This window comes from Mus musculus, chromosome 8 (genome assembly GCF_000001635.26).
Source record: "Mus musculus strain C57BL/6J chromosome 8, GRCm38.p6 C57BL/6J".
In the NCBI taxonomy this organism is placed as follows: Eukaryota; Metazoa; Chordata; class Mammalia; order Rodentia; family Muridae; genus Mus; species Mus musculus.
Genome location: NC_000074.6, coordinates 36,206,963 through 36,228,763, shown reverse-complemented (window position 1 = coordinate 36,228,763; position 21,801 = coordinate 36,206,963). Strand labels below are relative to the sequence as shown.

At 44.1% G+C, this 21,801-nt stretch overlaps 1 protein-coding gene and 1 long non-coding RNA gene across 2 annotated transcripts in view; one reads left to right on the top strand and one right to left on the bottom strand.

Moving 5' to 3' along the window:
* The window catches only part of Lonrf1 (LON peptidase N-terminal domain and ring finger 1), a 33,298-nt gene extending 20,596 nt beyond the window's left edge, over positions 1 to 12,702 (top strand). The window contains exons 8-12 of the mRNA NM_001081150.2: positions 3,086 to 3,207; positions 5,742 to 5,900; positions 5,986 to 6,148; positions 8,786 to 8,938; positions 11,163 to 12,702. Coding sequence (NP_001074619.2) covers positions 3,086 to 3,207; positions 5,742 to 5,900; positions 5,986 to 6,148; positions 8,786 to 8,938; positions 11,163 to 11,321 — 756 coding nt within the window. The 3' untranslated portion in view covers positions 11,322 to 12,702. The remainder of the gene's footprint in view (positions 1 to 3,085; positions 3,208 to 5,741; positions 5,901 to 5,985; positions 6,149 to 8,785; positions 8,939 to 11,162) is intronic.
* On the bottom strand, positions 250 to 20,114 carry Gm39165. The gene is made up of 3 exons (XR_870369.3): positions 20,037 to 20,114; positions 2,299 to 2,506; positions 250 to 774 (listed from the first exon to the last, which is right to left on the bottom strand). It is a non-coding gene; the product is annotated as a predicted gene, 39165 (long non-coding RNA).
* Between the last annotated feature and the right edge of the window lie 1,687 nt (positions 20,115 to 21,801).

Below are 21,801 nucleotides of genomic sequence, written 5' to 3'. Positions count from 1 at the left end.
GAAGGTACGAGTAACAGGTCCACTTGCCTGCATATTATCCCAGAATCCCACAAAAAATGCTAAGCTGGAAGCCATAATATGTATACAAAGGACTTGTAGGGTAAAAAAGAGAAAAAAATAAAATAAATAAAAAGTCGTAAGATTTTTTTTAAAAAAGGAAAATCCCTGACCCAACATTGTGAGACAAGGAACCTCTAAAGATGGCACCAAGTTTGTTTTTGTAAAAAAGAAATACAGCCAGACACCTGCTGAGGGAAAGGTTCAGTTTTAATGATGATACCACGGGAGGTGGGTGGGGAGGACTCTGCTGCCCTGCATCTCACCCAGACTTGAGGCCCACCCATTCCAGATCCCTTAGTGCTCAGAGTAACTGTCCTGTAGAACCTCCTTTGTGGTAGAGATGGCCCAGCTTTCCTATCCAGTTTGGTGGCTGCTGGCCACGTACGACTACTCAAGCGCTTGAATTGTGGCTGGAGTATCTGAGGGACAGGTCTCCATATTCTTTAATCAACTAAAACTTACAGAGGCCCCACGACCAATGCCTGCTCCACTGGGCAGCATAGCTCTAGGAAGTGGTGGCAGAAGACAGAAGAGAGCAGGTAGTGTCCTCGTAGAGCCAGAGACCAGCTCAGCCTCCGCGAGGGGACACACAGTGCGGTGCTGGCTCCTCTCTATCAGGATCCAGCTTCAAGGGGCTGTTGTAGCCTCAGTGGAAGCATCCCAGGAGGACAGCTCCCTGTGATGACTTCCAGTATTGTTTGCAGAGAAGAGCACCTGTTATCATTTATTTATTAAAAAAATAAATACAACCTCTATTAAAAAAATACTTACACAGAAAAAACAGTGGCATATGTTGCTACATTTGATAGGTATGTTACATAATAAGCTGGTATGTTGAAAACATACACAAGCACACACATGTACACACATGCACATAAGTACACACACACACACAAATGTCTACAGAGTCAAGAAATCTAAGATAAAGTTACTGTTGAAGGGTTTACCAGTTATGACAATGACTTGGCGTTTTTGGATAAAGTATACTAGACAGGCTATCTTTCCCACAGTTTAGATATTCTGAGATATAGTTGCTATTGTTTTCAAGTTAACTATTCAATATAGTACTTTCATTTAGAAATACTTCATCTTTAAGAATACTAATAGTTTGAAGGAGAACCTTGATTATACCATCTGAACATATGGCCAGCTGTTTAAACATATCCTGTTTCCAGTGCTGCTGATAGCTTATGCTACATCGTTTGTAAAGAACAGACTATGTCTATACCTAAGAGTATGTAATTGAAAATAATGCTGGTGTGCCTGCATATTTCCTGCCTGCATGTTACTGCCCCTCTTTGCCCATTAAGTGTAGTTTCAAGACGTGAGCTTTGCAGCAGCTCAGTAGAGAATGTCAGCATCTCCCTGTCACAGAGCTTACAAGCTAGGCTGCCCCTTTGTACAGAAACTGCCCTTTGTAAGTTAATGAGTGTAGCTGTTTGTCAGTATCCTTAGCTAAATTCCTGGAAGCTGAATTACTGGATCGATGGCAGTATTTTTATAATCTTCCTAAAAACCACTTGTTGAATTTCCTAGTCGCCTGAAATTGTTGCACAGATCTAGACTCCCTGCCAGTGACATAGGCAATATTTCTTCAGCTGTAACTATGTGAGCATCCATTTTTTTTTCAGGAATCTTTATTAATTTAACAGAGCACAGTTAGAGGACTGCTCTGACAAAGTCTGTAGTGTGGTTAGCCTCATGATAAACTCCTACTGTCTATACACGCACAGTCTGACAGAGTCTACTCACACCCTCCTCTTCATCCAGACCACAGTTCAGCAGCCCTGTATCCTCTAAGAACTTGCCAGAACTGCTGAGTCTCAGACTCCGCTTCACCCCTGAGTCTTAGCAATCTGTATTCCCACAGGCCTTCCTAGTCAAGGTTGCATACTGCTTCTGTGGCCACCTTCCCCAAATCCCAAATTTCCCAGTGTATCATTCATTACAGCTTGACAAACCACTCTATCTGTTGTCTCTACAGACGGAGAGCTGGCTTTTCTTTGTGATTCTTCTCCCAAGTTCTTTCTATTTTATTTATTTATTTACTCTAATACATGTGTATTTTCTGTCTGTCAGTGTACTCTGAGCTTAATCAACTTTTACTTTAATTATGAAGACATATGTATCCATATGGCACAGTACAGGGATTTACTACGGTTAAAACAGCACAACACACAATGTAAGGTAAAAGAGGAATTAAGGAAGACATCAGGAAATTAGAAGTCAGATCCTGACCTGAGAGAGCTTGCATAGACAGGAGAGAGGTGGATTTTTTTTTTTTTTTTTTGTCAGCCAGAACGATGATATAGTCTACATGTGGAGAGCCACTTTTCGGAGTATGTGGAGGGAGCACAAATGTACCAGGTCCTTAGAGGCGGGGAGAGATCACCAGGAAAAGCAGCATGCTTTGAAGTCTGACTGGTAGCAGTATTGGATGGAAAACCTAAAAGAAAAATGAAATAGGTTGAGCGGAGGCAAATGCCTTATCATTCCAGTACCTGGGGAGCTGAGGTAGAGAACCTTAAGTTGCAGGCCAGCCTGAGCTACACAGTAAGACCTTAGCTCAGAAACAGCAACAGTGCTCCCAGGAGAAAACCCTATGTAGAGACTTTATCTTTGAAAATAGACAAAACAGCAGTTGTTTTGACTTTCTGAAATAAGGCAAGTGCATTCTTTTCTTCATCCGTATCTTCTTTCTGCTCCTTAGAAATTGGCTTGTGTCGTGGGAGATGGCCAGGGGCCAGGCTGGCTGCTGCCAATAAAAGACTTGTGCTTGTGGCAAGGCGCTTTCTACAAGGGGTGGGGGTAGGCCTTGCTTCCAGCAGCGTCTCCAGTCTTACCCTGGAGCCCAGGCCCGGGCAGGTTTATTGTGTAGCTACATGAACTGCAGGGTTCCCGTCTTGAATTAAATGCAGTTAGAGTGTTTCAGCCTATAGCAAAGGCTTTGATCTCTCAGTTAAACTTTGCCCACTTTGCACTGTAGGAAAGCATCTACTGGAATGTGACTAATTGTGTCTTTCAGTATCTAGCAGACAGGAGGTACTGTGTCACCCAGCTGCTGGAGGAGTTAATAGTGAAATACCTGCCAGATGAGCTGTCCGAGAGGAAGAAAATCTATGATGAAGAAACTGCTGAGCTCTCACAGTAAGTCCCTTCTCCTTACCGAGATCATGAAGACTGCCAGAGAACCATGCCAGAGCCAGCAGGATCCTGTCGCTCAGTCCAGCATGGGCATGTCGGAGCCAAGTGTTGATGGGGTTTCCTGCCCTTAAGCAGACAGGCTCGTGAACCTGTCTGTAGAGTCCAGGCATGCTAAAGGGAGTCATTGGTACAGCTCTTTGGACTAGAGCAGTATTAGAGAATACGAAGGGACTTCCTGCTCAGACAGCAGGCGGTGGACTGGGGTAGAGGTGAAGTAGGTAACATGGATGGAAACCCAGGTCTCCCATATCCTGGAACAGGAAGAACAGCAGCCTACGTTAGCAGGATCTTAACAGGAGAGAGCAGTGGTTCTCAGCCTTCCTAATGCTGCCACCCTTTAATACACTTCTTCATGTTGTAGTGACCCCCTCATCCCATGCATAACATTATTTTGTTCCTACTTCATAGCTGCAGTTTTGCTACTGTTGTGAATCATGATGTAAATGTCTGTGTTTACACATGATCTTAGGCGATGCCTGTGAAATGGCCATCTGACGCCCAAAGGGGTCGCACTCCACAGGTTGAGAACCACTGGGGGAAGAGACTCAGAATAGGGTGGGATTGAAATCTGAAGGAATGCCATGGGCGTCAGATGCTCAGTAGAGATACCAGTGAGAGACCATCCACGTTAGTAGGACAGGAAACACCCCAAGGCAGCTTTGGGGTGTTAGCAGCTGTCCCCACTGCCGGGGTAGGCTTGCCCAGGTCTGCCTGCAGGTCTTCCTTCCTTGTTCTTTCTTCCCCCTCCCCTTAAACATTTTTGACTTTTTGATCGGTCACTCCAACCTCTCTGCATTTCTTTGCCGGGTTTTGAATTTCTTGGCTATTCCTTCACCTCTCTCAGCTAACACGTTGAAGAGCTCTGCTAACTTTATGCGCTGTTATTATTTAGCGACGGTTTGCTTCTCCTGTTTTTAAAATGCAAGTAGAATGTTGGATCTTTCCCTTCTAAAACAGACTGAGCTGTGCCTGTGAACTTGAATTTTCCCATGGGTGCCCACGGGAAGTCTTCACAGGCCAGTGGCCTTCAGGACAGGTTTCTAAGCTTTCCATTACAAGGCCTGTAAGGGCCTCTTGTTCCTCCCAAGAGATGGATGTTTTACTGTGTACTTTTGTGATAGAAAATACTGAGGTGAGGCCCCTGTCTCTTCTGGGTACTGAAGGAGAAGTCTAAAAAGGAGATTCGGTGACACTGCTGATCTGAAGCCTGGCGGTGAAGCCAGCCTGCCCTTAGGAGAGTGTACCTGAGGAGGGAGAGCTGAGTGCTGGGGAGAAGCCAGGGCCGGCGGGCTTAATAGCTGGGCAGTGTTGTAACTGCACATACATGTTAAGCACCGCATGACCTTAGGTCATTAGTGGTCATGTAGCAGGAACATAAAAGGGAGCAGAAACAAATCTAGACCCCGTAGCCCTGGTCTCTGCTCTCCACGGCCTTACATGGACCATGCTGGCTGCATTGTTCTCTGTCGGCTTCTTCTCTGTCAGTCAGTGCAGGCCTGGGCCTTGCTGTGGGCAGCGTGGCCCCCGGCTTCAGCCGCAGCACACTTTCCTCCATCCTCTCCTCTGGGCACTGCCGACCTCCAGCTATTCCCCACGGTGCTGTGTGAGCATTCAGTTCTGCATCTGTAGGCTTGTTTCTAAGAGGAAAACTGTTGGTCCCAAGGATGCTTTCTTCCAAGAACCTGTGGTCTTTCTGCTGTGGACTCAAGTGCCTGTGTATGCATTTTTCTTCTCAGCTGCCCCGACAAGGCAGGCTTTCTCATCCTTGCTATCTGGGCATCGTCTTGGCCCCTCTTCCTGTTCACAGTCTGGCAGAAGAAAGGTATCTGTCACTTTAGACCCCGATGAGAGCGTTATTTTGTTGATTTCTCTTTGTTGACCTTTTGAATATATCAGGGCTCAGAGTTTTTGTCCATTTGGGGAGGGTTTTTTTTTTTTTTATCTTAATGTCTCATGGATAAAAGCTAGAACTCTGTCCTGCATTGTAAGTATTTCAAACAAGTCCTCAATGTGAAATATGATAAATTTCCTTTTGATTTTTTTTTTAAATAGCTGTGTATGGTACCTGCTCTTTTAGAATTGCGGCTTATAAATATGAGAATCAGAGTCAGAGTCAGATTCCGTTTCAGGGACTCAGCGGTGGGTGTGGACTCAGCGGTGGGTGTGGACTCAGCGGTGGGTGTGGACTCAGCGGTGGGTGTGGACTCAGCGGTGGGTGTGGACTCAGCGGTGGGTGTGGACTCAGCGGTGGGTGTGGACTTGATGAAGGGGAGATGCTTCCTGTTCTAGTCAGGAGCCAGGAGCACACATTTAAAACACATTTCGTCCTTGTTGCTATTATTGCTGTTTATACATCAATTTTTTTTTTTTTTTTTTTTTTTTTTTGCTGTGATAAGACTATGTGTTTTGCTATGGCAAATCTGGTATGTTTTTGCTGTCTGATTTGGTTTATAACAATGAACTGTCCTCTCCCTCAGCTTGACCAAGAATGTCCCAATATTCGTTTGCACTATGGCCTACCCCACTGTGCCTTGCCCACTCCATGTGTTCGAGCCCAGATACAGGCTCATGATCCGAAGGAGTATCCAAACTGGAACCAAGCAGTTCGGGATGTGCGTCAGTGATACACAAAACAGGTAGGCTCCCCGCGAACTTCGGCATCTGCGTTTGCACCGGAGCTTCCTTTGTGTCCGAATGGGCTGAAGCAGGGCTTTCTCTTAGTTTTGCAGATTATGGTTGTATGCTACAAATCCGAAACGTGCATTTCTTACCTGACGGAAGGTCTGTTGTTGACACAGTTGGAGGGAAGCGGTTCAGAGTTCTAAAAAGAGGAATGAAAGATGGATATTGCACTGCAGACATTGAGTATCTAGAAGATGTTAAGGTATGGAAAATGTTCTTTCCCCGTGCATCCTGGGCCACTGTGTCCTAGGGCTTGGTACCAACATGTAGGTGATGTTTCTAGACACAGGAGCCAGCTCTTCTGTCATTCCTCGTTGCTGCTTAGGAGGGTTAGCTCCGGCCACCTTCCCTTTATCTTGCTCTTGAATTGTTTGCCCATTCAGGAGCTCATGGGGACAAGAAGCTGCAGCCTCTTTGTATTCCAGCCATCCCTGGCAGCATGGTGCCTAGACTCTACTTATACTTGTGCATGTAGTAGTCATGGTAACCGCTTAAATAACAGTAGCAGGTGACTAAGTTAAACTTCCAGCTCATCAAAGTTTTAAGTTGGTGAATCTCTACCTTATTTTACTTGATTCATTAATAATTAAAACTGCTATAATTCATAGATTAAATTTTAATATAAAAGTAAACCCAAAATTCTTTGAAGGATTGCTCTGTGTATTAAGGATTTTTTCCTGTGCCAGAGACAATCTTAATTATAAAGTAATTGCAACTGGATGCTGTTTTAAAATGGTAGGATGTCCCAGATTAGATACTGCCACAATGAATATATATATATGATTTGTGTACTTATTTAATCCTTGAGCATTTTGTTCCACCTTCTAAAAAGCACTAAAACATCCACACTTTGGCCTTCCTTCTTCTTGGGCTTCATATGATCTGTGAATTAAATATATATACATATATACACACACACACACACACACACATATATATGCATGCTGCTTATGGCTTAGACAGGGTTAATGTGGCCTCTCGATGGTTTTGGGACCTAATTTACCAACTGGAATTAAAGTACCAGAAAGTGGCTGCTGTTTTAAGTATCAAATTGATAGCAATTTCTACAGGAAAGACAGGATAAAATATAGGTCTTACATTAGCACTGTTCACCAGTCTATTCCAGCCCTTTATTTCAGTCAACATTTCCTGATTGCTGGGCATCTTCACAAAGAGTTCATAAGACTTTTCACAAAACTAAGAGAGTTAGCAGATAGAGTGATTGGGAGTCTGTGATGTATTACAGAAACGATGGAAGGCTGACTGCCTCTACGTCCTGTGAACTCTCCCTACACCACGCTGCCTCTCTGCTGATAAGTGATTAGCTTGATGTTGCTTGTTCTCTCTTATAAAGAAAGATGCCATGTGGTGGGAGGCAGAGGAGGCAGGTCTCTTGAGTTTGAGGCCAACCTGATCTACATAGCTCCAGGATGGTTGGGACTACATAGAAAAACCTTGAGGCAAACAAGCAAACAAAAAGATGTCATACGGGAATACTTTGCTGTATCAATCAGGGCAGAATATTTTATGAGTGAGTTGAAAATTTTAGTTGATTGATAGTCTTTGTCTTATGTGTGGTTGGCTAATGAAATTGTTTGCTAAAGATGGTGTGCTTTGTAAAACCCAAAAACCAGTTTTAATTTTGGTAAATGTGTATAATGTTAGATCACATTTGACGGCAAAGTGCTTTGGGCGGGCAGCTGAGCACACATGGCTAAGGCGCACACCCAGTAGAGTAGCACATTGAAAGTGTGTGTAGAAACCGACATGGTGCTGGGAGACTGGAGTCACGCCTTAGATCCTTCCTGTTCCCATTTCGTATGTTTCAGCATTTTGCTTTTGCTGTTGTCTGTGCTGGTCTGGTCTGGAAGACCTCAATTTTATTATTTACCTTTTCTTCTTGTGGTAGTAATTCTGGGATGTCTAAGGAAATGTTAAGGTCAATCTTTAAAAAGCCTGCTTTTGAAATGCTGCTTGTTTCCTGGCTGGTTTTGTTTATCTCGCAGAGGTGTAGCTCTTCGCCATTTTAACTATTTTTAAGCACCACTTATGGATATATCTATCACATTATGCAAATTACAACTAACTTAATGCATAGTTTTAATGGTCATTTTATTTTTTTCAGAAGTAAGAATGTGTGGCCTTTTGTGTTTTGTGTCTTTTATATTTCAAAAATCTTCCCATAGCCAGTAGGCCAGGAACATGGTCCACCCTTTAGGATGGATGGGTCCCTTGGCCATCCACCTGCGTTCTGCTGGTCTTCTTCGGCTGGACGATGTCTTTCATTTTACATTTGCCATCCGGTGGTCTAGAGGGCACAGGGAGGAGTTTGTGGAGGGAGCCACGGTGTTGGACCCTTATGGCAGAAGTTGAAATTGTATATTTTATGCTCTACCTTTTGACATGCCAATTTTTTTAGCAAGTATTTTTGTTGCATTTGTGTTTTGTATTTTGACCCAGTTCTCCCATTAATCATGTATTCATGGCCATCCTCCTGTTGCTGCTCTCTGCCGTGTGTAACCCGAGTGCCCCATTTCTCTTTTTACTGTAGCAACTATTTTATTCCAAATTTGTGTAGACCTTTGAACCAGAGCCCACTGTCCACCATACTTGCTCCTTCCCAGGCTGTCAGTCAGGTTGCTGCTTGCTCCCAGTGGAGACCAGGCACTGCTCTTCCCAGAGAGTCCTGTCAGCACTCTGTAAGGCAGAAACATAACCTGCTATTGCCTGAGAATAACACTCTGATAGCCTAGCACCGACAAGGACCTTTCCCAGTGTCCCGTGGGGCTGAGCCTAAGCGCTCGGACACCTCTGAGATCTTACTGCCTGCTCTTCCTAGATTGAGAATGGAGATGAAATAAGGAGCCTGCGAGAGCTCCATGACTCGGTGTACTCGCAAGCCTGCAGCTGGTTTCAGAATTTAAGGGACAGATTTCGAAGCCAAATCCTTCAGCACTTTGGATCAATGCCTGAGAGAGAAGAAAACCTCCAGGTAGGATGGCTCTGCTGCCGCTGCCACTGCCTGTCTCCCTTTCTCAGGAACCTGATGAACAGCTTTCCACCTCCCCCTTCTTTTATTGCCGTCGACCCCATCTTGAGCATTATGGCTGTATTCTCTAGAGCACTGGTATCTGCTACATGTAGCCCAGGCAAGGATGCCTGCAGGAAAGAGGGTGCCACAGAGGGAGGGGGTCTTGTCTCAGGATGTCTCGAGGGTTGTAAGATGTAAAATGGATGCTAGCCTGCATTAAACTGTGACTCTGAAGCCACCGTACCTCCCAGCCCATCACCCGTGCCTTTGACAGTTGAGAGATGTGTGGTTTTTTCCATCCTTTAGGAAGTCTGCTCCTCTCTTTTTATCTCCTAACTACTGTTCACCGTTTCAATCCACTTTTGTCTAGCTGCATGTAACACTTCCATTATCATAAAACCATCATTCTTGGGGTCCTGCTCAAGTACTGGGGTTTACATCAAAACTGAACCTAATCATTAATGTGATTTAGATTCTTTCTGTGCACCAAGCTCCGCAGTAGCAATTGCAAAACCCATTAGGGGGTCCCTTACCCTGGGGACTCCAACCACAGGCTCCTGAGACAACCAATATTAAGCAGTACATTTTGAATTGAATAAAGTCTTTATGGTTGACTTCATAGTGGGATGGCTGTACATCTATGAAGGTGGAGGGATAATAGATCCAAGTGTGATCCATCTCTCACTCCATCCTTCAGAGGTTGGTTTGAGTCTCTTATGTCAGCATCAGGACCATTTCCAAACTGAGGACACGCAGATGCTACGTCTGTGTTGCCCATTGTGGCATGTTCATCCTGCACACCTGAACCTGGTTAAACATTATAGAAGTATGCTCTCATAAGACGAAGCAGGATAACACATTTAAAGCCTCCAGAATGTAGCTTCCGTCAAAGTCTGGGCAGAACTCCCCCATGGTCCTCTCTTCTCTCCTCTCTCAGTAGCTGCCACTGGTTTCTGTTAATGCCACATTAGGAGTCAGGGAAACAAAGCAGCCTCTGGAGAGATCCAGGAGTGAGAGGGTTTGTAAAGAGGGACGGGTATGGGCGTTGGAGGCTGGAGGAACAAAGGTCAGCGCCAACGGCACCAGAGGCCACAGGATCCCTCCGCAGTGCATCAGGAGCAGCAGAGCACCATGGCTCGCTGGAACTTGTGGAGAAAGTGCTGCAGTTCTTGGGGCCCCAGGGAACACCCGTCTGTCTGTCCATCAGTCAGAGGCAGTGGAATGGGTAGTTCTCTAGAATCCTCTGGAAAGCCACACCCCACGCTTTGCAAAAGTTTCTAGAAAATAATGACCTCATTATCCGTTTCTGCATCTGGTAAGAATGCCATTGGCCCGATTGTGTCTAACCTGGAGACACGTGGAGGGTGGGATCCTGGGAAGTTTTCTCTGGAATGCAGAAGGAAGTGGGAGTGGTGCAGAGATCAGAGCGGTGGAGAGTGGGGCAGTGGCACAGGTTGCTTAGATACTGCCGTGGTTCCTTCATCACTCTGAATGTTGCTATTTTGTGGCTCGTGAGCACCAGTGCAGTGACAGTAAGAAAGGCTATGGAGTCCTGTTGTGCACACTTACCGTGACTCTGTGGCTGTGTGCAGCCCTTGCAACGCACAGGAGCTTCCTTGACTTGTCCTCGCCCTTGCAATGTTAATTTTTCAAACTAAACGGGAAGCCATTTTTTTGAATTAAAAAAATTCTAAGTTTTGAATAAAAATGTCAAGTATCAAGAGTTAACTTTCTGTAGTGCTTTAAGTAAGCAGGTCTGGCCCCACGAGGCATTTGGCACTATCTGGAGACATTGACCTTTACACCTGGAGAGGTGTTGTTAGTGGCTAGCCAGCCGAAGGAAGGTAAAGGTGCTGGCGGACTACAGAGCACTGGGACTGTGACACACAGCACAGGGGCCCTAGGCCCCAGACGTCAGCAGCCTGAGGGCAAGAGCCTGACTGGGTATTGAGAAAGCTGACTATGGAGTCAGGGCCAGATTAAAATCCTGTGAGCTGAGAGACCGTGGGTGACCACATGACAGTCCCCAGCTTCGGCTCCTCCCTGTCTGTGGCCATCATAATCACCTGCCTTCTAGTATTAAGAGACTTAGGTAGTACCTGGCCCGTAAGTCAGTCAAGCGGGCTAGGTTTTGTGTTGTACTTTTGCTGTTACATTAACAGTCTGAACTGTTGGTTGGTTTTAGGCAACACCCAATGGACCTGCATGGTGTTGGTGGCTGCTGGCAGTCCTCCCTGTCGACCCGAGATATCAGCTCTCCGTACTGTCCATGAAGTCTTTGGAGGAACGGTTGACGAAGATACAGCATATTCTGACATACTTTTCTAGAGACCAGTCTAAGTAACGAACTGCCTGGATCTCACTTAGCTCGCTCTCAGCCCAGAGGCCGAGATGCGCGGCTGGATCTTAACTTTTAACGTCGCCCTGATCTGGCTCCAGTTGACAGCCGGATTGCCCGCTGCCTTTTGCACACCCAGTGCTGGTTTAAGAAATCAAGGAAACTTTTCTTTTCTTTAAACCTCCTGAATCTCGTGGATCTGCAAATGAATACCTTCAACTAGGTCCCAGACCACTAAGAACTTGCACAGAAAACACGCACTGAATGTGTGTTAAACCTCGACATTGTGATGAAGTTGCACTATGTACCATATTCTGAATGAACTAAGAACTCCGTGGATGTGTGACGTGTGTGTGTGTGTGTGTGTGTGTGTGTGTGTGTATATGTGTGTGTGGTGTGTGTATGTGTGTGTGTGTGTGTGTGTGTGTGTGTGTGTGTGTGGTGTGGTGTGTGTGGAGTGTATGTGTGTGTGTGTGTGTTGTGTGTGTGTGTGTGTGTGTGTGTATGTGTGGGGGGGTGTGGGGGGTGTGTGTATATGTGTGTGTGTGTGTGCTTTTTTCTCTGGCTTTAAATTTTAAAAGACAAAAAAAAAAAAAAGCCATAGGGAGCGGACTTGCTGAAGGCCCTCTGCTGCCCATGTTTACAGCGGTAGTCATAGGAGTTTTCGCAGGTTGACTTTGCCTCAGATTTATTCCCCCATGCTTCTCTTTGCACAAGTATGTAAACTACGGTCTAGAGTATCATTTTTTCTGTTGGAAATCCTGCTCTTGCTGAACTGTCTTGGCCGTTGACTTTGACACAGTTAATTATTTATGTAAATACATGCATCCCAGTAGCCGGCAGGCAGGGATGCTGAATCTCGAGCCAGTCTCCAGGAACAACTGCAAACCTGACACATGGTACTGTGCATCCATTCATAAAACACTTAAAACTGTGAAAATATGGTTTACATTAAAAATGTACATAAAGGTAGACGGAGAACTCGATTCAGCCAGTTAGCTTGTACATTTTAGGGGGCTTTTCACATTAACTGCCCGTCTATGTCATTTAGAGTTTGACACGATAACTTGTATTTAAGGAATTATGTAGTGTATAAATCGGTCGAGGATCTGGGGGAGGTGGAGAAGCTTACTGTAGGACTCAGCTTGTAAGGTTCGTTTTGTTTTGACTCTGGTCTTGGTGCAAATGTTAGTTATGCCTTATTCATACCAGTTAGAGCACCGTGCTGTGACATGGGTATATCCGTGCTGCCCGGCCCTTTTATAATTATTTGTTGCAGATTTGTGACTGTCTCTATTAACTTTCTTTTATGTAAGTAATTTGTACAAGTTTCTTAAGATTTTTGCTTTTGCTTATTTAATTTTGAATAAAAGCTAAATTCATAATACTCCCCCCCCCTTTAAATCGTAAAGCAATGTCAGAAAAATGTCAATACAGGGACCGAGCTATAGATAGTGTAGAACATGTGTTTATTTGTCTGTTTGTGACATGAGACTTAAATTGTAGATTTTTGGGAGGCAGTGGGGTGGGGGTGGGGCGTGAAGTCTGAGACAGGCTCTCTCTACATAGCTCTGGCTGTCCTGGAGCTCACTATGTAGACCATACTGGCCTTGAACTCACAGATATCCTACTGCCTCTGCCTCCTGAGTGCTGGGATTAAAGGTGTCCTATACCATGACACTCAGCAAGTTGTGGTTTTAAAACATTTTATAAACAACGAATGTGGTATCTTGAGGCTTCAGGTCCAACAACTATTTTCTAAACTTTAGAGTTTAAAGCATTGTTTTTTAACCTTAAAGAAACAAACCCAGATCCCTCTAGAATAACGATATTTTTCTTTTTAAATGCCCTAAAAATGTTTGTTAACATTTAAATTTAAATGAATTTAAATTAATGAATTTAAAAGATGATAGGTGTGTCTTACAGAAAAAAGTTTGTGTACATTCTCCTTCATCAGGATGACTCTTGGTTGTACACACCAGACCATTTCTGTCCCCAGTTCCTCGGCTGAGATTTTCCCAGATACTGTTGTGGTTTTCGTTTGCAGATGAGATTTTACTGTGTGGCCCAGGCTGATCTCATGTCTCCTGCTCTCCTGCCTGGGTCCCCAACTGCTCTACTCATAGGCACACACCTCCTTGCCAGTAAATGGGGCCTTCAGGATTGGCTGAAACTTTAGAATAAGATTCAGAAGACCCCCCACCCACTCAGTGCCACCTTGACTAGTAGAGAACTGTCCATAGTACCTGGGGATGTAGTTCTTTAACCCACCTACTCTGGAGGCTGAAGCAGGAGGATTCTGGGTTAAGGCCAGTGTGAGTTACACAGTGAGTTCAAGGCCAGTCTGGGTGAATTAGTCTTTGACAATCAAGGCCCTGGCTTCGTTCCCCAGCACCATTAACAAAGAGGCTCATAAAGAAAGCGGCCACCAAGTACACAATCGCTTACCCAGTGCTACCTTAGCAATAGTCCTTTTATCATTACTGGTACTTTATCAATAGTTTTGAAGTGTAAGCTAACTTCCTCATAATTAAAAATACTCCTAAGCGCCTGTTAAAATAAGGAATATATGTAAATGACTTCCCTATATGTTTCTCGAGAGCACATGGTGAAAGTAGTCCCAGGTGCTGAGTACACATATTTAATGGGTACATGTGTGCTATACACACAGATGGACTGTGAATGGTTTTTATATAGCACACATATATCCCCCCCCAACAAAGGAAGTGGGCGAGCCTTCTTTATGATTTATTCTGATTATATATGGCAGATACTCCTATGGTAGTTTTTCTCTCTGAAGATATAGTAAGTCTGAGGTTTTTTTCTATCTTTTCAAAACAAAAACAAAAAGCAAAGAATCAAATTGTTTACCTTGTCACTTTAGGTGCTGGAGTTCCATCATTAGTGCAGTAGTTTTGCAAAAATGTCGAGCTCACTAGTTTATAGACGTCTGCATGTCTAATTCTTCTCGCTCTGACTCGGACACATCAGGTAGGAGGATGCCGAACTCTAGAGTGCTTCCCCTTTGCCCCTGATGCTTGAGGGAGTAACTAAGATACATTCACACACCTCGCTGAGGGCTCTCCAACTGTACCAGCACTTCAGCAGGGGTCACAGACTGACCGCTGCACATAACTGAAACAAATGCTTCAGCACTGAGCGTGGTGACAGTCATCTGTAACCTCATTCCTCCAGATCACAAGTTCAAAGACAACCTGGGCTACTACTGAGACTCCGAGATGGGAAGGGAGAAAGTTCCAATTGAGGAAAGGAGATTAAAAGGCTGGAATGGACGAGCCACTGCTTTCTTCACAAATTCAGATAACAATAAAAAGGCAAGAGGTGAAGATTACATTATGAAATCAGAACCTCAAGGATTAGCAAATGCATTTGACGATACCGGGGATACACGTGATATCTACCACATTAAGCCGCAGGCCAGAGGAAATCATGGCTTTGCAGAAGTGGAGTGCTGTAGGCCAAGTACAAATAGCTCCAGGGAATCCCTAGACTCAAGAGAGCATCTTGGCAAACTCAAATAGAAAGAAAGGCTGGGTGTGAATTTGAACTTGCTCCCCACCCCAGATGCACTGTAAACAGAAACAGCCGTTCTCAGGCCTTGAATGTGAGGGTCGGGCCAGAGGAAAAAAAATCAATCTTCATACCTTACATAGCAACTTATCTCCTGTAGGATCAAGAATCTTTACTCACAGACAAGCTACATTAGGCACTCTGTTCCTGAATATTCCATGGTCACACAGCTAGGCTACCTTCCCTGGGCCACCAATCCCAAATGGTTTATCTCAAACAACAAAAGATGAATACACAAGTAAAGCCTAGAGGTTTGACGATAAGGAAGAAGACAGCAATGCACTAAGAGCTGAGGATGCTGCACTCCCCCCAAAGATGGGAGAATAGAGAACGTCTCTCAACCTCTCCTACCATTAGGATCTTCAGTAACATCCAACCAATGAATTAATCATCAAAGCGAAGTCTGTAGCTGAGCCAAACAGGAGACTGAGTGCAGATAATGAAACAGATAGAGGATCAAGCTACAGCCCTTCCTGTAACATGGCAGAGTTCAAGAGAATAGGAAGAATACAATGTGAAGGAAAACAGACATGAGTAATCGCTAGAAGATTGCTAACCACCGGCTAGCCAAGAGAAGTTTCTTACTAGTAGAAGGAAAGAAAGAAGTACTTTTCCATGAGTCCTGTTGAGACTTCTGCATCCTCAGGAACCAGATACATCCACATAAAGAGAAACGGAAGAAACTGAAGACCAAACATTGGAAGGCTGAAGGAAAACAAATAGTAACTCCAGCAATAGTAAATCCTGCGTTGGCCAATGAAGAATGGCCAACGTGAGAATGAGGCTGAGGGACACACATTTAAGGACAGGAGTTTTGGGCCTAAGCCAATGTTTCAATGTCAGTACTTAATAATTGTTAGGGTTGGCAAGGCAGCTCAGCCAATAAAGATGCCAGCCACCAAGCTTGCTGACCTGACCCAGCACCCATGTGGTAAGAGAGAACTGGCTTCCCACAAGTTGTCCTCTGACTGTCACACACGTGCTGTGACACACACACACAATTAGAAATAAATATATATTTAAAATAAATATATTGTTTTTAAAGATAGGATGCCAGTAATACGCTGCTATGAAGCCCTGCCTCTTGATGGCATTTGGCTGTTTATTAAAATTAAGTTTGTCTTTACAATTGTTTTTTTGGCAAGGGTTGAGGAGAGAAAGTGGGTCCACTATTCAAGATTTCAAAAGAATATGCTTAATTTCAAAATGTGTCAGGTACACTGCCTAGTTTTATGTCAGCTTGACACAGGATCAAGGAGGAGAGAACTGGAACTAAGAAAATGTCTCCCTAAGTTGAGCTTGTACGCAGGTCTATAAGGCATTTTCTCTAGTCATTGATGGGGGTGGCACAGCCCATTGTTGGTGGTGACATCCTGGGCTGGTGGTCCTGGGTTCTATAAGAACTCAGTCTGAGCAAGCCATGGGGAGCAAGCCAGTACACGCTGTTTATTGCCCCTCCATGGCCTCTACATCACCTCCTGCCTCCAGGGTCCTGCCCAGTTTAGGTTCCTGTCCTGACTTCCTTCAGTGATGAACTTCAGTGAAGTTCATGTAAGTGAAAGCCAAATAAACCCTTTCCTTCTCAACATGCTCTTTGGTCATGGTGTTTTACCATACCTATAGTAACCCTGACAAAGACAGCCCTCAGAAAAGTCCTGCAAGGAATGTGACCTGCTGTCAGGTCAGCTTTGATGCCTGGCATCCCCGCTGTACCTTGCTGCCATATCAAGTTATCAAAGACAAAAGAATCACCAAACGTGATTGAAGGGTGCGTTATGGAATTAGGATGTGTGTGAACACTACTGTGAGGTGCTCAAATCAGATTCAGCCCTGCATTTTGGGAAGCAGGGTAAATTGATAATCTTTTTATACAGAGAGAGTTCATAAATGTATCAGATCATTATAATGTTTGGGAGGTGTGATGGTTTGTATATGCTTGGGCTAGGGAGTGGCGCTGTTAGGAGGTGTGGCCTTGTTGGAGTAGGTGAGTCACTGTAGGCGTGGGTTTAATATCCTAGTCCTAGCTGCCTGGGAGTGAATCTTCTCTTAGGGTCCTGCAGATGAAGATGTAGACCTCTCAGCTCCTCCTGCACCATGCCTGCCTGGATGCTGCCTTGATAATGAACTGAACCTCTGAACCTGTAAGCCAGCCCCATTAAATGTTGCCCTTACAAGAGTTGCCTTGATCATGGTGTCTGTTCACAGCAGGAACACCCTAACTAAGACAGGAGGGATTGAAGTAACTTAGAAATAAAGCCATATGCATGACAGGTGGAATATTTCCTCAATGGCTTTAGAACAGCAAAGACAGAAATAACCAACACTTAATTTAAACAGCGAAGAGAAACTTTAGCATTCAGTCATTAAAAATAACTAAAGAGACTAATGTATAAAAATATGTGATTCAATTTTGTCATTATACCATGGTTACCCCGTAGCGTGTAACACAGAAGATGGGATGCCAGGATGAATTCAGGAAGATTGATGATGAATGGTTTTGTTTGGTGGCGGTGGGGGTGGGGCTTGAGACAGGGTTTCTCTGTGTAGCCCTGGCTGTCCTGGAACTTACTCTGTAGACCAGGCTGGCCTCAAACTTAGAAATCCACCTTCCCCTGCCTCCCGAGTGCTGGGATTAAAGGCATGCACCACCACTGCCCGGCATGAGCAATGTATTTTTGTGTGATCTGTTTTTTCTACAGGAAACCTGGGCATATGAAGGCAATAGGGTTTTAGGATCTAAGATTGTTGCCATTGTGTCTAAGTCTACGCATTGTGGTCACTGATACGTTTACTGTAGTTGAGGTCTATGATAACCAGATGGCTAAGAATTGAATGTTTATGTGACTTTATCAGCACCAGTAGTAAATTTAGCGTCATCTTGGTATGGCTTATTAATAGGAAATATGAAAATCAGTCAATATGAAGACATGGTAACAATGAGGATGATTGTGGAGACCAGAACATTCTTGTAGTTAAAGTGTAGATAATGAAGAAGGTGTAAGTTTGGTTTTGTGATGGATATGAAGCGTTTGCTCTGGCTCACAGTTTGACACAGTCTGTCATGGTGGGAAAGGCATAGGACAAATTCTGGTCTATAACACCAACCAGGAAAGAGGTAAGTACCAAAGACTCGATGGGTGGGTTTTAAGTGCTCAGGACTGACCCTAGGGCTTTATAGGCTAAAATATACGCTCTACCACTGAGTTCTGTCTTTTTCCCCAAAGACTTGATTTTTAAGAAACTATGATTTTATAAAACTTTGTGATGGGGGGAAGACTTTTGTAAAATGATAGGAGTTGGTTTTCCCCACCCCCAACGATCCACCAGAGTGTTAATTCAGAATTTGATTTTGATTAAGGTGAAAACCAAAAAAGGCAGTGTTTTGTTCACACCTGAATTTGGAACCCTAGGCTCATATCCTCTGTAATTAGATTAAGGAGCCAAGAAAAGCAGAAAACTTGGGGCAGGGTGGGGGTGGGGAGGCAACTCAAGAAGTACAAGGCAGTAGAAACCAAGAGCATTCCCACCGAGAGAGAAGAGACCAAGAGAATCAAGGATTCTGACAATTAGCCTGAGATCTCAAACCCAAGTGACACTGATCAGAAGAGGAAGAGAAACAGTGCTGGCTTGCAGAAGATAAAGAATATGCGCTTCTAGCAGTTTGCTAGGCTAAAAGGTTGTTGTCAAAGCTAAGAATATTTCAGAACAGATAGGATACATCCTGGAACTTGTCATTGTCTTCGTGCAGCGGAGACGGGAAGTAAGGGGGGAAGACAGCTTGGGAGACTCTCAGCGTGTTTATCCTTCGGGGATCCAGAGATAACGAAGAGCTGTAAGACATGAATCTCTAATGCAGGTCTTAGGGGTGCTTCACCCGTTCGCTTTCCCCTTATGATTGGACAAGGGAGTCTGCTTGGTTTACAGCCTAAAAATAAACGCAAATAACTGGGAAGAAAAAGAAATCAAGGTCTCTTGTGCTTCTTCTTCGTGTTCTCGGCTGTGCGGCCTGGAACTCAGAAGGGAAAGCAAAAGAAAGACAGGAATTCAGGAATTCAAAATGGCCACATCCCAGAGCCTGGGAGGGGATGTTTGCAAAGATTCCTCCCACTTACTTACACAGTTGTTTCCAGAACTTTGCCACATCTTCGATCCCCCACAGAACTGAATGGGGTGTCCAAACCTCCTATCCAACAGTCTCGTGGAGTTAAAGGTATAAATTTATCTTCTGAAAGGCCCAGTTGAGTGCTCCAAAAATCCTATATACTAAAACCATGTGGGGTCAAGTCACCAAACTTAATCTACTTTCCTAGATTAAAGATGTCCCCACTAGCCCAGAAAGTTTACAGTTTTTCCATTTCCCGTTGGCTCTGTTACTTTTCTTGCTGCAGTGATAAAATACCTGAAGGGCAAACCTTGTGGCTTTTAATAATACATTACCTGTGTTATTGGAAACGTGGACTGACTGATGGGGAAACGCAGTTTATCTCATTAATAGACACCTTCTCAATAAATTATCACAGTCTACAATGCATATATAGAATTTTGATCAGATTTAAATTACCACTAATTATACTTTCATGTGTATACTCAATCCAGAAGAAACTCAACCCAGAAGAAAATGTTCGTACTTTTAAAGCTTTATTGCCTAGGAAATAACACACACCTCCTGTTGCAATGAAATATATCTTGAAAAATAGTGGACTTTCAAATATAAGACATATGCACACAATATTCTTGAAAGGAGAGTAAAGAAATATGTTAAAAGTCAGAAAAGTATATTAAATGTTTTTTATCTTAATTTTTTATATTCTTAAATGATGCTGCTAACAGTCAAATTACAATCATTTGTTCTACTAGGTACAAGTAAGTAATTTTATGCCACTTTATTCTAAAATGTGGTTTAAAATAAGCTGAAAACTATGTATTCTCATTTCAATGTATAATAAGCTACACTCAACCTAAAAAAAATGCACAAGGAAGAACATGGTTTTAGCTTTGTTTTAGAGAGATCGCAATCAAGTGTTTGAAGAAGAGACGTTGACTATCTCAACGGTTCCCTCTTCCCTGAATCATTCTGAAAGCACCTCCTCCCCCATCTCTGTCCTCTTATTAACAAGGACTATCACCTACTTGTTTGCCCCTGTCTAGGGCAGAAGGCAGTCCTCTTCCTCCTCTTCCTCCTCTTCCTCCTCTTCCTCCTCTTCCTCCTCTTCCTCCTCCTCCTCCTCCTCCTCCTCCTCCTCCTCCTCCTCCTCCTCTTCTCTGACCCCAGCCTACAGTGCTTAACAGTTCTCCTAAGGCAGGGTGAAGGATCTTTACTTTGCTTGACTTTTTTTTTTTTTTTTGGCTTCTAAGCCATGTCCGTTTTCCTTAAATGGTAAAGTTCTAGTTGTCCTCTAAGGCTGAAATAAAAACACCATTTCTTCTATCAAATGTCCCAGCTCTCATGCAACATGAACTACTCTCTCCAGTACAATAGTGTTCATCGATCGGGCTTCAGAGCAGGAACGTCACCCAAAGCCTCTGGGGTCGAAAGCTCTGCCTCCTGCCTGTGGCACCATTGGCAGAGGGTGGAGCCTTCCGGAGGTGGGGCTTCCTGGGAAGAAGGGCCTTGAGATGCCGCTCTTGAAGGTGGGATCCAGCCCGTTCCTGTCTCTCATTTTGTTTCCCAACTGGCCAGGAGTAACCAGTTCCCCTCACCTATGGCCTTCTGCGGTGTCACATTGCCTGGCCACAAAGCAACAGGACCAGTGGTTATGGACTGAAAACTTTGAGCGAAAGCAAACCTTTCTTCCTTGTAAGAGGATTTGTCTCAAGTGTTTTATTCCAGTGATGAGAAAACGGCCTCAACGGGTACTAGATTTGTATTGTTCAGTCAAATTTCAAGGAGGGTATTCTTATCTCTATGGAATGTCACTTGGCAGAGATCAAAATTCAAGAACAAAACCGCTAGCAGAACCATCATATATAATAATTACACGGGGGGGGGGCGCGGAATCTACGATCTCTGTATACTTGAACTGTCTTCTTCACTCTTGCGAAGTTGTTACTGTGAGGAGCTCAGTGGATGCTTCCTCAGCTTTAATTCACTCAGCCTAAGTGTAAGGCAGTGCTACACGAATCAGATACTGAAAGAAGCAAAGTCAGACTCTTCCAAGGAAGGTGTGGGAAGTCGGGGAGAGAGAAACGGAGGGAGGAAGGGAAGTGTGTATTCAATGTATGTTTTGGGGTCACCAAGATAGCTCAGCTGGTAAAGATACTTGCTGCAGAAACCTGACAACCTGAGTTTAGTACCTGGAATTCACAGGGGAGGGTGGTTAAAAAGCTATCCCTTAGGTGAGTGGTTGGTGCACGCCTTTAATCCCAGCACTCAAGAAGCAGAGTCAGGCAGATCTTTGAGTTCAAGGCCAGCCTGGTCTATGGAGTGAGTTCCAGGACAGCCAGGGCTACAAAGAGAAACCCTGTCCCAGAAATAAAAAAAAAAAAAAAAAAAAAAAAAATTAACCAAAAGTCTGCTGGCCTCCACAAACATGCCATGACACATGCACACATGCATCCCCTCCTCTCTCTCTCTCTCTCTCTCTCTCTCTCTCTCTCTCTCTCTCTCTCTCTCTCTCTCTCTCCCTCTCCCTCTCTTTCTCCCCCCCCCCGTCTCCCTTTCTCTCCCTCACACACATAAGCAACAGCAACAACAACAACAATGATATAATAAACGCATATTTAACCTTGTAAAAACCTGTCAAATAGTTGTCTAGAGTGGCAATACTATTTACACGCTGTCTTAGTTAGGATTTGTAAAGCTTCCGTGGAACACCATGACCAAAAATCAAGTTGGGGAGGAAAGGGTTTATTTTGCTTATACTCCCATATCACTGTTATCATCAAAAGAAGTCAG